The following is an 18,317-nucleotide window of genomic DNA, read 5'->3' on the forward strand; positions in this document are numbered from 1 at the left end:
AAAATAAGCTGTTCACATTGTGAACTATTATGGTGCCTAAAATGAGGACAGTTGTATATCCAGGGGAAGTTTCATTCCCAGATTAGGCATCTAGTTTCCTCTAGAAACTATAATAAAAACTGGCTTATCACCAGTTTATTGTATTTTTTGAGCTAGAAGATATTCAAACTAGGCAGCAGGCAATGCTGATGGGAAGTATGTTGTTTAGCCCAGTTCCTCATTTGGAACTGCACAGAAGGATGGATTCTCCAATGGAGTTTTAAAATTCTGTCCTACAATCAGAACCTTAAAATTCTGTTACTATTAAGGATAAGACATTTCTTTCAAAATATATCTGGAGGCAACAGAAGGAGTAGAAGCAGAGTAGGGACTAGAAGCCAGGTTTCTTCCATCCCAAATGAATGTGTGACTACTACAGCCACCTTTAAATGCAAACACAGCTCAAAAGACTTTCTGCAAACTGTTAGAACTCAAGTAGGAAGGACCAAGGGAGCACCACTACAAAGTATCTCCTGCTCTTCCTAAATCGTTGTGATTGGAAGCTCCATTTTAAGAAGTTCAAGATGTTCAATACTAGGTTAAGTGATTTGCTCTCTGTCTGTCAGGTGCCTGGTAAGGCAGACAGCTGTAAGGTAAAAACTGGCAGTTTTTAACTGGCTTTTTCAGGCAGAACAAGATTTTCAACATCATCTTCTGCAACTCAGGCAGATGTTCTGTGTTGAAGACATTTGGTTATTGACACATATGTAACAAAAACACTCCCCTGCTCTTTTCATCCATGTTTCATAAGCTTGAATGTGGCTTACTTTACAGGACCCAGCTCCCCAGCTGAAACACATAAGAAATGCTGCATATGAGTTCTCATGGGATTTAGGCATAAAACCAGTGCTGAACATTCCCTTGTGATCAAGATGTTTGTGGATGTGTGCACACTGTGCAACATAAACAGAGGTAAGACAGTTTAGGTGCCTAAACAGAAAGATGTTTCTCCAAAAACAAACCTAGTTTCTGCATGTTAGTGTTGCCTAGATGTTAGGTATGACTGCTTGAATCTCTGATGTAAAACTAGTACCTGCTTCTGTCCTTTAAGATGGGATACAGCTTTGGAAATTCAGCTTGGTAATTCTCACAACATAGAACTCTGTCAAAGTTCCTATATATTCTAAGAGGCAAATAACTTAATGAGATCTTTCATCTTGGAACTGGCTTTAAGATTGCTTTTCATAGGCTTAAAGTTTTTGAGAAAACATCAGCAAACATTCTCCAGTAGCAACTAATAAAAGTTAAAACAAAGCATGCATCGACTCTGGTGGTACCCAAGTCGTCTAAATTAATAAAGAAAACTGAACAAGGCTGATTCATAATTAATCAAAATATAAAAATAAATTTTAAAATCAGATGTCAAAGGCGTTGCCAGTGGAATTTTCATTAGCTGCCTTTTTTACACTCTGGTATTTTTCAAGTGTGACTTAAAACTTTTAGAAGAATGTCAATATTTATTATTTGAAAGTAATGGAAAAGATTTCTCGTCCTCTACTCACATGCACCTTTATTTAACTCTATGAAATTGAGATCCAAATTACCTGCTTCCTTCAGGAAGACTCATCCTTCAAAAAATCCTACTTTCTTCTTCATGTAAAATCATAGGGAAAAAATAGACTATTTTTGGTAGTGCTGCAGGAATTCCCCCCATCTTAACATCCTCCCCCCACACACACTCTTGGAGAATCCAGCCTAGGAAATGCAAGAAGAAAGCAATGGAGCTACAGATCCATTCAGTGCCTTACATAAAACCATCCACTGAATATCAGCTGTCAAGAGCACTCTTTACACTCAAGTGGAACATGCATCAGATAATATTAATCTTATGGTACATTGTGCAAAAATTGGCCATCTGGACAGGCAGAAATCTCTTCAAGATCCACCTTCAGGATTCCAGCTTCCCATTATATGAACAGAGTGTATTTTCTTTTTAGTCTTTGCAGAGTATTTACATTGATTCCCAACATTATCTTCACATGAAGACGAATTAAAGACTTAATTAGAATCAGAAAATCACAGGTTAAAAATGCCCTCAGAAGACCATCTGACCCAGTTTTTGTGGGAAAAGGCAGCCTATATGAGATTATCCAGCAGTACCCTGTCCAGTCGCATCTTGGAAACCTCCAGTAATGGAGACTCTACCATATCCCTGAGAAAGGTTGTTCTAGTGAATGATTGTTCTTACAAAAAAAAACCCCCTTCTTATCTTGAAATGAATGCCCTTAAGCACGTAAGTTTATGTTCTCCTTTCAAACCGTTACAGAACTATTAAACCCAGTTTTGAAACCAGTCTAGACCTTTCCCATGTACCAGAGCTATGAGGCCATTCCTCACAGAGGCTTGTCTATTTTATCCTTAAAATTGCCAGTGATAGCTTTGGTCTAATCTCTTTACAGACCACTGCCCCCATATTTTGAACTTTTGAATTTTTTTTAAAATATAATACTGAAATCAAGTATTCTGACCTTAATATAAATCCATGTCATCATGGTTTACCCTAGCAATGGCTGTCAAAAAAGTTCAGTGACCTAAACCCCAAACAGTTTTAGGTCAAAGAAACTTATCAAGAAATATTCCTAGTCTTATTCCTTTATCTTTACCAGAAAAAAAAAAAAAAAGTAGATTTCTTCAAAATGGTCAATTTCACAATCTTTGCAGTATACAAAGGCTCTATTTCAAAAAAAGTGCCAAACTCACAGCTTATTTCATAAGAAGAAACTGCTCTGATATTCCCAGATGATCTCCATATTTTCTATGACACAACAAAAGTCTTTCAGTTCTTCTACATGTTAAAATTTATACCTTCCCTTCCCCCACAAGAAGACAGGGAAAGAAAACATGATTGTGGCTAATGGTAAAAACTCATGCCCCACAAGCATCCCAGATCTAAAATTATGCAACACCTTAAGTGTGCCAACAGAAGCAGACAGAATATGGAATTAAACACATTTCATCCTTTATATAAACCATATTTAATATTGCTGTCCATTGTGCTGCACTTATGTTAAGACCGTACAGGAAAGTACAGGAAAACCTCAAACTTCTGAAAGTCCCTTGACATTACATGAGCTTGAGCTTTCTGGTGCCATGGCAGATGGAACCTATTGCAACCAGGTTCCAGTGGCCCTGGAAGGTCCACCCTTGCCCACCCCAGCTATGAGTTTCCCTTCTCAGTTTCCCTCAGCCTGTGAGATCACACACTGACTAATGCAGAAATCTAACACAAGTGACAATTAAGCTAGCCAAAAAAACTCCAGTCTGTAGCCAAATCAGCCCCCTGAACTGTCTCATCACATGATCACTGGTGCAAGGAAGAAGGCAGGGACAACATATGGTGGGGAGAGCAAAGAGGAATCTGGGATTGTGCAGCTGCCCAGATATAACTTGATTTAATTTGTCATTGAATGGTATCTGTTAGTGTTTGTAATCTAAAGGGCACAACTCAATGCATAAAAAATTGCTAGAGCTTTAATATCTACTCATTTATTTGCCACCCTGCAACAACACAACTTTTTAGTTTTTCTGTTTTGGTTGTATCTGATAGGAAAGACTGTAATCCTGAGCAAATGTGCATGAACTGCTCAGTGAATAACAGCTGCACGTGTGATCTAGAGATTGGATCCTGCCCTATGACAATGACTTCCTATTATTGTCTGGTTTCCTTCCTAATACACCAAAGTGATTAGTTGACTTAGATGATATTTTTTCCTTAAATCACACTGTGACATGGAGAGACTCCTCTTTTCTTATCTGCCTTAGCCACCACTGACAAAAGACAAAATATTCCTTGCAAATATATGAAAAGTGCTTCATGAAAAATGAGTATTGGGGGGAAAAAAGGAAACAGAAAAGGAAGGAAGCAATGCAAATTGAAGAAGGAAAATCCATTGGTATGTCTTAAAAAGCATGAACACTATCAGCTAAAATAAAATAGCAATTAGTAAGGGATTTAGATTCTGTACACGTGAGAAATAATACAACAACCTGCTAATTGGAGACAGTGCTATTCAAATGTTACTGATGAACAAAGACTGGTACATAATCATGTGATGGAGGGGGAGGGTTACAAGACATGTTTCAGTCTAGTAGACTAAGCCACAGCTGAGGAAAGGCTAAAACAATAACCATGCAAGCAAGCATTAATAAGCTACTGTCACGGTACAAAGAGGATAAGGAAGAACACGTTTGTTTACACAATGAGCCAAATTTTGTCTAAAGACAGACCTACCTTTCCATAAGAGAGTCATATACAGATATACATAGTATGGATATACGTATGTCCTATAAAAATATCATCATACTTTATAGTCTGTTTAGTAATAATTTTGACAATGTGAGCTGGGAGAACTTACATGCAGTTATTTCTTTTAAATACTATTTAAAATTTTAATTGTGACTATAGAAAACAAATGCTCAGATCTGACTTCTAGTGCCTGTGTTGCCATTAATAATCACTGGTTGTCCCCAAGAGACAGAAACAGCAAGAAACCTCACGTAACAGGGATGTTGTATAAAGAAATTCATTAATACTGTATTTGCAGAGCACTCAGATACCACAGTGAGAAACAGCACAGAAAAGCCTATGAGGAAATTAATCATTCTGCATTCAGTGCAGGATCTGGCAGATGTGCAATGAAGAAAGCCTAAAGACATACATTAAATATGAAGATAAAAAAAGATTCTAGCCATTACCAGCAGAAATAATATCCCCTGAATGAACATCAACTGCCTTAGGCATTAAATGTTTGATGTATTCTCATTCTACATAAAGAAAAACCTCTGATTAATATAGTAAGATTACAACAAGTAACAGCCAGGTATTCTGTACAAAATACAGAATCTGATAATGTAATTAAAGTCTATCATAAATATATGCTATGAGATCCGAATTCCTCATTTGCATGCTCAGTTTTGCAACTAAGTAGCACTCCCACAGTCCAGCAATTATTATCAAATGTACATTATCTCAGCAGTCAGAGAATCCTGTCACCACAGCTGACACAGTGTGGTACGTGTTAGCACAATAAATCAATCCATGCTTCACACCACAGCCACTAGATTCCTGTAATCAAGCTCCCCTGCCTTACAGCTACCTCAAGTAAGGATAGCACAGACAGGGCAAAAAAATAGTTACTGGAGTGATGACAAACCTGCAGGTTCACAGGTAGCCCAGATGTCTGCACTAGCATTGCAACTGTGAATTACTAATCTTATTTTACTCCACATCAGTTCAGTTCTGCTCTCCTGTCCACATAAGTTATGCTTTATCTTATCCCACCAGCCTACGTTTGAAGTCAGATTTCAGCATTCTCCTCAATTAATCAATAGGGACAGCTGCTGCAGAGGAAGGATGTGTGCAGAGGACTCTAGGTAGGATGGACTGTTGTGTTGGAGAAGATCTATAAAATCTGCTTCCTCCAGTTCTTCAGAAATGGGGAGAAGAGGCAAGGGGACTCAATGCATGCCTGTATAGAAAAAGGAAAGATGTGCTGGAATAATCTGTCTGGCAGAAATAGTCTCAACACCTGTGCTGAGGTGCCCACCATCGTTCCTTGTGCAAAAAAGCCAAAACACTGCGTGAAAACATAGGGATGACCAAATACTGGTCTTCAAGCAATCCCATCTGTTTAAACAGATTCCACTTTGTCGAGGCTACTTAAAGCAGACAGGGCATGCTACCTGAAGATTCTTGGACAATATATTAACAAGTACATCCATGGCCAGCAGCCAAATTATCCCTTGTCCTGGCCCTAGGAACCAGTCTGCACCACATGAAGGCACAGTCCAGGGGTTCTGATCACTCAGTCTGCTGAAAAGAAAGTCAAGACTCTTCCATCTTCTTCATGCAATAGCAATTCTCTCTCATATTCAGTAGAACAGCCTGGAGACAGTCTGACTCGTGCATACAATCTGCCTAGGAAAGAAGAGCCAAACCTATGCTCACCTAGCTAGGTGAAGGCAGACTCAGAAAGGCATCAAATTCCCAGAGTCCCACTGGCTGTGTATGTGCTTTCTGTCCATCCTACTGCTCAGGATCAATCAGAGTAGTCTATCAGGTGATGAAACCCTGTTAAGTAGTGCTTGGACTCTCTGCTATCTAATTCACACCAACACCACAAGCTGGGACTTGGGTCTGCTCAGACAAATCTATTCTGGCTCTCCATCCTGAGATGCATCACAACTTGGCTGAGCTACTGATTTGTTTACTGCCTTCTTCACCAAGAGAGCAATGTATGAATGTATCTGTTAAAAAGGGATCACAGCATATTTTAAAGACAAATCTGACCAGTTGCAGGAGAAAAAAATTAGTTGTCTTCATGGATATAAGTCCAAGTGATAATGCCCAGTTCCATTTCAATGATCAGCTTTGAATGATGTCTGAGGATGCAGGTGGCTAGACCCTCACAAGCAAAAAGATTAATAATTTTAGGTAGATAGCTTTTCCAGGATAGCATAGCAAAGATCAATGGTATCTGGTTTTTTTGGTTTTTTTTTAAGCTAGCCTCACGTTTAGCTTCTATTTGACACAAACAGGACATACCATAAACTGCTCATACAAGGTCTACTCATTTCAACCTAAAAAATTAAGACAACTAAATCTGACTGAATTTAAAATTAATTTATTTCTTTCCATGAATGCAAAACCAAAGAAATATTTGCCTAGCTTCCATGGAGATAAAAACCAAACAAAAAAACTAAAGAAAGTGAAAGAACTGCAAAAGAGCTGGAAATCACCTTGCTATAGCAAAGACATTCTAATAAAAATATCAGTGTAGAAATTAGCAGACCAAAACATGGAATGAGAAAATCTAGAAGTTGTAATATTGATCTTTGAGAAAGGCCAATAGTACACGATATACACAATTCCAGGGTTCAAAGATGCTGACAACAAAACTCACAAGAATTATTAGCAACTTTCTCCAATTCTTTGTAGCTCAGAGCAAAAATATATCCATCATTTCATTTAAATATTGTAAGATTTCCTGTCTCAGAAATCTAAAAAAGGCGTAAGGGAAACTGAAGCTAGTAAAATTGTAAAAGTCTGCGTTCTGGGGTTTTTTTAAGTTCACGGGTTGGATTGATTCCCACATCAACAGAAGACATGCCTCCCTCTTTTCTAGCAAAAGAATTCTCCTCATGTATTTTTGAAAGAGGATAATTTTTGGTATTGGGTATTTTTAATAAATGATACTCAAAATACCTGTTGCCAATACGTCGATATGAATGTACAGGAATACCTCTGCTATTCTCTGGCTCATACGAATTTGGGATATTAGAATTGCAGGGAAAAGAAACAACAATTCCACTGAAATTGATGTTAAAATACCTATTTCTTTTTGAACACAACAGAAAAAGACACTCCACGTATATCTGACAAAGTATTTGATATATTCTTACTGGTTATCAGAGGATCGATATCTCTTAGTTATATAGCAGAAATCATCAAATCCCTGGAATAGGTAGTGTCATGAAATTATGAGGATCTATAGTTATTAATTTTTAAATTAAATGTAAGTTTATTAAATTTAAGTAACATGTCAATCTTGATTAAAAGCCAATCTCCCTCAGGGATAAGGACTTCCATTAGTAATATTCTTGTGCAGTGAGGAAATTACAAAGAATTTAAACAAATATAGATTGATTTTTGTGGGAGGAGAGTGCCCTTTATTCTTTACCATGAACAGTCATGCTGTGTTAAGGTGCTACCACACATAACAACAATCTTTGCCTAATTAAATTTTTTAGAGTTTCCTTTTTGATCCATTCAGGTACCTTTGTCAAAAATGATCACCACCAAATACCTACGTTCTTTTTGATCTTTGAAAAGTTTATCATACCCTTAAAATCAGGCTTTTATCAGAAATAGATAACTAAGAGAAGAAATGTGTATGAGATTGCTAGAACTCCTAAGAGACTAATTTCTTTCAGCAATTCTTAAATTCTCTTTACTGTTTTTCCACATGGTTTTACATAAAACAAGTTCATTCATGTAGTGCCAATGTGGAATCCCTCTTTTTTTGAGGTATTTTTGAGCCTCAAAATAACAACTAGGAAAGCAGAGATCAAAGAAATACACATAGCACAGAAGACTTTGTCAGCTGGCTAAATCTGACCAATGGTCTATTTCTTCCAGTGCTTCAGAATCATCAGTACCATACATACACTGCTTTATTAATTTAATTTGCTATTGCTCAAAAGAGGAAAAGTATCTTGTCCCCCAAAATATTAGCCCAGACTCTCAGGTTACGTTGCCCACTATTAAAATGGCTACAGGGAATGTAAACACCTATCTAATGATGCACTGCCTTTTTATTTGCTTGCAAACTGCAAACATCAGCTACAGTAACAGTTTCAGATTTCTGACATCTGTGAACTAGAGAAAACTGAAGGATTATAGGGTAACAGTGCAATACCAGCAGTGTGAACTTTATTTACCATCTGAGTCTGCATTTTAAATGACAGGAACAATCATGCAGCAGTCAATGGCATAACAACATAAAGACCTTGGTCTTACCCTTTGTTTTCAAGTCGTTTAATACCTTTGATTCCACGGGCAGTTTATCACTCACTAGTTTTATCTCAATATTTCGGGATGCCAGTTCAAGCAATTTTTCAAAAAGACGCTGACCCTGGGAAGAACATTAAAGGAAAGGAGAAGCTTTTAGACACAGAATTGATCAAACTGCATATCAATAAATTTAAAAAACATGTTAAAACAAAAACATTATAAACCACATCTGAGTAACTATGTTCCTAGACGTGATTAAACCTACCCTAAAGGTTTGCAACTCAAATTCCTTTCCTTGGAAAAAAAATTCCTTTTCTTGCTCTGAAGGCCAAATAAGGTTTCTTGCTATTCTCAGATTGTGCAATACTGACAAGGTGACAGGTACCAGGCAGAAAAAGAAGTGTCCAGGGGTTTTGTGCTGCATAAGTACATTTTGACATTAACTTTCTTCTAAAAAATCACAGTCTTGTTGACTTAGTATTAAAAGCTCAAGGAAAACAGTTTACATTTTTTTCTGTATTGAGTGATATTTTTGCAAGCAGTTCTAACCATAGCACAACACATTCCCAAGTAGTTGCATGTTCACCTTTAGATGAGTTATACCAGGAAGGAAAACAATGACCTATAGGTATTTTATGTGCATTTACTTTTTATGCTGCTGTAAAATTTTACTATTTAAACCTTATTTCTAACACAGAACAAGAAAAGGAAAGTCATACTGAGCTGGATATATGTCAAAACAGAAATGAAGGTATTTGTTTCATATGAAAAATAAAATTTTAAATCACCACATTTTCCCACATCCAAGAAACAAACAAGAAGTAAAACTTCTGATTGCATTGTAAATGTTTAAATTTTAGGTTCAATATTTTTAATTAAATAAAAAAGTTTAGTAACATCCATCTAGACCACGTGAAGAATAAACTCTCCAGTGTATCACTCCTGTGTTGTTATTACAATTACAGTCAGAGCTCACCTCCTTGTTGCTATTCTAACTTAGTACTGCAGACACCACTTTCAATTAGCAGCCCAATACAGAAAGACTTTGGGCTTATGAACCTGACAAAATGCCTGCCCTACCTACACACAGTTCACTTTAGATTCAATGTAATGTTTGCTCCAAGGTAAACTCAAAACAAAAAAAGAAACAGCTATACATAAACTTTCAAACAAACATGTAGAGAAGATAAAGCTCTTCACAGAAACATGCTACATAATTCTCTGTACAAACTAAGAATCTTAAAAGGATTTTTCAATTCAACAAAAATGACCAAAAAGAACAGTTTGGGATGACATAATATGATGCAGCATGGACCAACAAAACCTCAGACAAAAGCCCTCCCACACACACTGAAAACCCCTTAGCAGCAGACAATGGAAAGCCTAGAAATTATCCCTGTAAATGCCTAGACAGATTGATACTTTGAGCCTTGCTGGGCTTTAAGCATTACACAGTCACAAAAAGTAGTGCTTCCCCTGTCTAAAGCACAGACCTATTTTTCAATATTCACTTACTTTGAATATATGTGGCAAAATAAAAATACCGATCCCCCTAAATTCTCAGAATTACCAATCAGCCAGAGGCTGCAATGGAAACAGAACTACTGTTTGTTTTACTTTTGTAATGTATGCCTGCTTGCTCACTCAAATCCATAGTATAGCTCCCTGCTCATTCCAGGACTCACAAGAACTTAGCAGAGAACACAGTGCTGCCATAGTGAAGGCATTAAAGAACAGCTAACAGAGCAGGAAAACAAAAACACTCCTTGCATGAAGTTCCAAACGCTTCTTTTACTCAGATTCAGCATTTCTCAAGGTGACTAAGTGGTTCCGTATGTAAGAAATGCCACCCATGATTTTAACCCACACACCCAAGAGCCCCGAGTTGCTGTGTAAGTCAAGGAGTGGCTTTCCCTCACATGCCTCATCAAGCTAAAAAATATCCTTAATTCTTACACCAGAGATTGTGTTGGGTCTTTTTAAAAAGAAGAGCAGATTTTATAGAAAATGTAAGAATTAATGAGATAGGAGTGTGGAGGAGATGGATGCTGCATATAGAGTTATGCAACTGCTCCAGCATGATTCTGGGGGAGCAGAGGTGCACTGACCAGTGTTCCTGAGTGCCCTGCTCCCAGGAAACCCAAGGGGGTTTCTCATGCAAGTGCTACAGTCTGGCACTGCTAGACTCTAACCAAACCTGGGAAGAGCAATTGCTGCCCTGCTGTCTGCTTAATTCCCAATCCTTGCTTTGCCCCATTCCTCAGCTACCCCAAAGCATCAGGCTCCCAGCATGTTAGAGCTCAGCCAGCCTTTGGATGTGCTTCATATGGGTTCCCTGATTGGAAACACCAGCACTTTCGGTTTTCATTAGCTACATCTTTGCAAAAGCCAGCTGGGAAATTCGAGGATTAAAAGGTTTGCATTATGCATATTAACTAATACACATATAAGTAGGAAAAGCTACTCAGGTTCTCTGGGTTGATTTAGTTTACTAGGTAGACAGAAAAACACCATTTTTGTTAAGGTTATCTGTAAAAGCTGATTTTGTCTAGAAGAACAGAAGAAAGCTCTAGCATACAGAAATAAATGGAAAATTCATTCATAAATTTGATGGAAAATGATTATCAATAGAAATTAAGGCATTAAATGTTCTAATAAAGAAATGCTTAGGAAGTTAATGTCTAAAACTGATAAAATGAATTGCTTCAGGCGATGGCTTCTAATTTTATTTCCCTATGGTAGCTATTTTTGGACATTATTGTCACTTCTACCTGGAGGAGATTATATTTACATATGATTTATAAAAGCTTTGATAAACAAGCCTGGAGTTTCTGTATTATTTGTAGTTTGGACAAAAAAGAACTTGGCAGCACCTCCTGAGTTTTCCTTGCTATTAGTATGCCCTGAGGTAACCAACATAGCTGTCTCCTACAGGCCATGTTGCCTGCTGAACAGCTCATCCTATGGGTTCACAGATTGCTTGGAGTGCAGCCCTGCATTCCAATGAAACCATCTCCTCTGAAAATGCATCTGTTTTCCCATCAGGGACACCACAAGCTATTCAATTATGGCTTTTTTTTTTCCCAGTTATGTTTATAAATGGTAAAACCTCAAATTGATTCAACATTTAAAGCATCTGTAAGTAGTGATGGTTAAAACCAGGAGTGCACTCACCACAAATATTTGTGTTTATACAGGTACATAAAAATCACCACCCATGACAACATTGGAAAGATTTCCCTTTGTCTCACCTGTCACTGCATCATCCCTCTGCAGGCATTCATACCCTCACCAAGGCTTAAGCTTGATGAACCAAACAATGAAATATTCACTTAATTTTAAAAACAAGTACATACTCCAGTAAATAGGGTTACTAGAAATTCTTCCCACACTGCTGGAGAACCTAGACTTCTTCCCCATTAATATTAATTTGAAACTCAGTTTCTACACTTTCTGACATGTTTACTTGCAATTTTACTGGTTTGTTCTATGAAAAGGAAAAAAGATGGGATGGAAGGTCTGAAATGTTTTGTTACTGCTGTCAGAACATTTGAAATGCTTCTATTGAATACAAACCCTTATGCTGTCATTCAGATCACATTCCCTTTGTGAGACAATACCAGGCTGCTGCACAACTACGTGACAGTGATCAGAAGCATTTCTATATACCCAGCTTGTGAGGACTGAGATATAGGAGCAGCCAAGTGCTATAAAGCTGTGGCTACCTTATAGCTATATCTGCATTTTAACAAGCAATACCACCAGAAATCTGCTTATCCTGATAAAATATTCTCTTACACTTTTCGCTAGGCTATTTGAAAATCACTTATCAAAAGTGACAAAATAGAATGGTAGTATTTATCACATAAAAAAATTTACTTTCACATGGTAGCTTTAAACCATCATAAATCTCAAACATCAGTCCCAACTGTACCTGCCACAGAAAACTGGTGAATTAATAAAAACCCCAAAGTTGTCATTACCAAAAGGTAATGAAATTTCCTGCAAAGCAATTTATTGGCAGACTCTAGACAGGCTGGTTGTAGACTGGCTGATTTCCCATGTCTGCTCTATCAGCATAGGTTCCTCATTAGAAATAAAATGGGGAGATACAAACATGAAAATGCTGTATTTACTGAAGGACTCTCAAATTGCATTATTGTATTCATAAGTAACATAAATTCCTCCAGTTTAGAAAATTACTATCTTTTTAATCCCACAGAAAAAAAATCTGGTTATTTCATAGACTTTTCTTCTGTTTTTTAATATATATTTTTACTATTTGTTTTTTAAGTTTTCCCGCAAGCACGCCTCTGGGTATATTTCTAAAACATCACTAAAAATCACAGTATGCTGGCAGAAACCAATAGAGCAAATAAATCAAGAAATCCTAAATTTACAGTTGCTATTCAGTACAGAACAAAGAAACTTAAATGCTTTCCTCAATTCTTCTAACCAAACAGCTAATGCAAAGGAAGGGAATATGGTTTAATTTTAAAAACTCTCCTTTCACTGAATTTATTTTCCATGCCTCAGTCAGTACCAGGGAAACGCCACCACCTGAAGAGGAGAGATGTTTATGTAAAGATGAGCTTATAGATCCAATTTCTACTGGGAACCACTAGATTTGGAGATATCCTCTTCTTTGTATTTATTTGCATTTTTAAATAATTTTCAAGGAAAGGAACTTAAGCTCTTGCACTAACGTTTGTTCTACCAAACAAATCACTGAAGCTCCTTGGTGAGCTCATGTGTGAGTGACTCAAGAATTCTCTCAGAGATTCATTACCAAGCTGGACAGCTGCCTTACATGAGACAGAGTATCAGATGGATGGGGACTTCTCCCATCAAGCCATATGGGAGATGCACAGTATGTTAGTAAATAAAATCATAAATATCTATTTTTTATGTGATACTTGTAAAAATCAGATGCAGATCTACCCTTGATCATCTTATGTTTATCCAAATATCCATCCAGGGACAACTGTGTCAGATACATGGCAATATCAATAAGCCATGATGGCATTGATTCTGATTTGAAACAAGCTGAAGTTTATGAAGGACTTGCTGGAAATCTAAAAGGTCATCCTAAATTAAAGTTTCAAAATATAAGATGAGCCAGAGGAAATGAACTGTGAAATTTGTGAACTGGCATGATCTTATATTCACCTCTGTCTTTTCACTGAAAATGAATCAAAAGCCATCCTCAAAAAAAAGTTTCAATTTTCCTCTAATATCTCTAAACATAGATTACCACAGGAAGAGTCACATTCTCACATGCCTCAATGCTGCTACATGACAACTGCCCTGCTATCTTGAAAACACACATATGACAACACAAACTTGCCAGAATATGTGGATTTTTCTGAGTGAGGAAAGCAACGTAGAGAGAACTCCTTATTTTGCCAAGCAAATATTTGTTTATTTGACTGCTTTATCTGTTGAAGCACAGAAACACTGCCTCATCATGTGTCTGTCTTTAGAGAATCCAATTTACCAAAACTCATCATCTCAGATGACTGAGCGTGGCTGTTGTGACCTGGACAGCTCAGTTGGCAATGAATGTTTATTTAGATTTATAACAACAAAATACAGACAAGCCAGAGTCAAGGACACCAGGTAACACACCCACAAACAAAAATAAAGAAAAATACAGCAGGAAGTTCTGCAGTTTTATATATGCAAATGTATACATATCTATGTATGTCCAATATATATCAGGACAATATGTATACATACAGGTGACACATATATTGGGCATATATATGTATGTGTGTATACAAAGTTGCAGAATTTCCTGCAGTATGTTTCTTCAATATATTGCCCATATGTGTGTGTACATATATGCCTGCATCTGTGTGTGTGACTACACAGACACACATAGAGAATGCAGTTAAACCTTGTAACTAATTGAGAAAAAGAAATCTAGCCAACTCTGCTTTTCTCCTTCAAAAACCTGTGTCTGTTCAAGAACCTTGCTCTCCAATATGACTTGAATATTCATAAAATGGAAATGGTCTGTATGGAAATTTTCTTAGCTTCTAAAAAACAAGACTCATTCAAAGAACAACTAGAACTCATTCCCTAAGCCCTCTACTATCTGGGAGCTTTGCATCTCACCCCCTTACCTTTCATAATGCTTCTGCTATGCTGCTCAAATTTCCCCAACTCAAATTGTAAAGACTTGAGGACATTGGACTTACTCTTCAAACAATTACTAGATTAAAGTTATTGAAGCTCCTCAGAAATTTCACTTTCACTTCACTGAGAGGAGAAAGCAGCTGTAACCACACAAGTTTTCTCCCTTCCCTTTCCCAGAGTGAGCTTTGTGTACATTCTCTGGGGCAGCAATTTGCTAAGAAACACTGCCTCTTGGCAATTTTTTAGCAGTCAGACTGGCCAATAACAATATAGTGTACTAGCATGAATGGACAAGCTTGACAGAAAGATCTATCAGCTGTTCAGCCCACACTGCTGTACAAATGAGAAAATGACTGGAATATTAATTGCCTTAAAGCAGAAGTAATTACTCATTTTTGTAAGACTACTAGCAGGCAGAAAAAGATAGCTAGAATATTATGAAAAATGTTTCATTTTTCTGGCTTTTCTTTTTCCTTTCCCTGCTGAACAGTATCATATAGTTTTTACTTTGCAATGTGAATTACTTTGAATGTGGAAAAGGGACTGGATTTGATGCTTAACTACTGGAATCCCAATTTTAATTTTGCTGATTTTTTATCCTCTGGGATTTGTTAGGCTCTGGCAGTTTTGAAGCAAATGACATGCTGAATTTTTTTCAGACAAAATGTTTTTGAAAGATTCATTCACATATCAATTCATGAGCATCCTAGAAACATCTAAGGCACTATCTCTTTGAATTCATCTGCTTGAATGACAGTACATGGGTTTGAAGGTACTTTGGCAATAAATTTAAATAAAGCTTAGCTGCATAATTACATTTAAAAAATCAGTATTTTGATATTCCATAAATTTATTCACAAACCATATTCCAATATTTAGAAGAGTTCCAAAATGAAGGGTTTGCATTACATTTTCTATTCATCTGCTCACCTTATATTTTCAGTATTTTAAATAGATATGCACCAAACTTATTCTGAAGAAAAGTTTATGTATGCTGCTCAGCGAGGCTACAGTCTATTTCAAAAGAAGCAGAATATAGTTGGTTAGAATACCAAGATTTGCCTATCATCTACCAAAGGGCATTTTTTACTGCACAGCATCAACAGAACTAGAAAGAAAAGACAAGAGTTTATGCCATGGTACAATAGAGCTGACTCCTTATAGCAACCCGGCTGTCATTTTAGCCCCATTTCATGTCAGCTGAGTGGCTCCTTTCAGCAAACAATCTCTCTAGTGGAAAAGAGAAGATGCTCTCAGCCTATGCCCTCTTTGTTATCTTAGTTTCACAAGTGATGCTAAATGGAAACCTTTCCTGACCATATTTCTAAGAGGACTGCTCTCAAGAATGAATGTTTGTTGGCACAGCATCACTGTAATGCATGTCTGCCTTATTGACTATGATTTATGATTTTCATGCTGTTTTTTATTGTAGAAATCTTGAACACTGCTTCCTCCCAAGTTTAATTTTGAAAAGCTATGAATCATCTGATACGATATTGTTCTTTGTAAGTGTAATTCTATCCATCTATTTGGCTGGAGAATTAATCCACATGCTTGCCTTTTTATTTCATCAGTAGCACTAAATAGAAAATAATAATATAGATTTATGAATATTCCGAAATAGGTGGATGTGCTAGTATAGATACAATTTGACAGCTTTCTTAAGGTTACACAATGACTCTTTCCTAAGATGGAAGTGCTATCAGTTTATGTTGAATGTTATCTAATCCAAGCACACCACTGCTCTCAGAAACTTCTGTTTTGGCAGGAAAATCCCCATAAGAAAATGATTTTTTAGACTACTCAAACCAATAGTTCTGCTACAGGGAAGGGTTTTAGTTCTGTAAAAGTAATAGTTTGACAACAAGAACAGACTGTTAAGGTCTCACTCTTTGGTTAGGCTAGAACATACCTGGCATGCTGATGGATGGCTGTGATTGAGGTCCCACTGGGAAGATACTATGTCAACAGACTTTTCAGCCATATTAAGCAAATTCATCCAGCCTTGGAAAAGAGACAAATGGGATGGTGCACTGTCTGAATAGTTGATCCCTTCAGGAATATTTTCCACAAGAGCAACCCTGAGAATAGATAAGGAAAAAATAACCACTTAACAAAAGCACTTTTCTTTATTAGAAGGTTCCAAATTGTAAAGAACTTCAGGTTTTGGGCCTGGGGTTCAACAGCTGCTCCCAGAGGCTCTCAGCAGTCTGCCAACCTGCAACTCTCCCTGAAGCATCTGACTGTGATGCTCCACACTTCCCAGAACAATGAAGTGCAGAAGTGACCTACTGCTAATGCAGCAAAGCCAATTAAGCTTTCAAAGGTCTTCAAAATTAGCTTACACAGGGAAAAGGTTATTTCTTGCAACACAGTTAAGTGCAAATCAGTCCTTAAGGCAAGGATGGGAAGAATGAAACAATCTCCTCTTGCTTTGCCACTCTCATCTCTGAATATATTTTCTCCCTCTAAGGAATGTGGCAAGAAATACACTCCCTGGCATTCTCTTAGGTCTGCTTTTACAGCTGGCATTTTATTACATTGCTATCTCTACCTATGAATTCTCCCTTTCCAACTGCTCTAAGCTACCCAATTTTTCTGATTTTGTTTACCAGTGTAAGGATCTAACTGGGACCCAGTGGTTAAAAACGAATTATGACCTTTTAGTTTCTTGGTCTTTTTGGAAAGCTCTCTGATCTTACTTTCTACAGTATTCAAAACATTTTCAATTAGAGTACATAAATTCATATGGATACAATCACATCCAGGAAGCTGAAGAAACATTGTAGTAAACTGTCAGCTTAAAACCTGCTCCTCTGCTCAGGGAAATGATGTGTTTCATTCAGCACACCACCTCACTGCTAAATTGCTAAATTGCAGCAGGTAAAGCTTCTTTCTACACTCATCAGAGGAATTTTAAAATTAAATAAAGTAATTCTGGCTTTAGGTAAAGAGAATAAATTTTCATATAAATGCCCCAAACATCTGCCACTTCAACTGTGAATGATACAAACCAGATGTAGGAAAGCTGTAATAGGAACTCAGAGAACACTCCTCTATTATATACAAGTACATCAAGCATTTTCACACTGTTTTTGTACTTGTCAATAGTGTTAATTATCAACTCCACTAATATGAATATGATTTGTAAACTATAAGTAAATCATTATTACAAAATTCCAGGGTAAAAGAGAATTGTACATGTTTTGACTCTTAGAAAAACAGATTAGCACAGTATCTTCTATTAATTCAGCTCATCCTAGAGGGCTCACATGGAAACTTTTACAGCTATTTCAGAATACCAAGCATGTTTCTGAAGTGAACCCATTAAAAGACTGAAGATTGGTACTCTTAAGCAATGTTAAGAAAACCCAGCAAGAATTGTGATAAAGTAAACCCATGGTCATTATCACACTCTCAATCTCCTGGCCTGGTAAAAAATCTCACCACCCAAACCAGAACAGGCTCAGCTCCTCCTGCATGTTCTCTTTTTCCCCCAAATCTGACAAACAACGTAGGTATCATTAAGGTGCAATTACCAGTGATACTCTCCCCAACTTACTTTGTTAACACTAAACTTAGCTACATTGCAGTAATGGAGTTGGAAATCAGAAAATAAGCTGTA

The 18,317-nt window shown here is 37.0% G+C and overlaps 1 protein-coding gene across 5 annotated transcripts in view; it reads right to left on the reverse strand.

Annotated features, from left to right (window-relative positions):
• The window catches only part of PLD5 (phospholipase D family member 5), a 167,996-nt gene that overhangs the window by 51,524 nt on the left and 98,155 nt on the right, over positions 1 to 18,317 (reverse strand). For all 5 annotated transcript variants that reach the window (XM_014878057.2, XM_088161318.1, XM_088161321.1 and 2 more), the window contains exons 3-4: positions 16,605 to 16,773; positions 8,558 to 8,672 (exon numbers count right to left, since the gene is read on the reverse strand). In XM_014878057.2, the coding sequence (XP_014733543.1) occupies positions 8,558 to 8,672; positions 16,605 to 16,773 (284 nt within the window). The remainder of the gene's footprint in view (positions 1 to 8,557; positions 8,673 to 16,604; positions 16,774 to 18,317) is intronic.

The sequence above is a fragment of the Sturnus vulgaris genome, chromosome 3 (genome assembly GCF_052056855.1).
Source record: "Sturnus vulgaris isolate bStuVul1 chromosome 3, bStuVul1.hap1, whole genome shotgun sequence".
NCBI lineage: Eukaryota > Metazoa > Chordata > Aves > Passeriformes > Sturnidae > Sturnus > Sturnus vulgaris.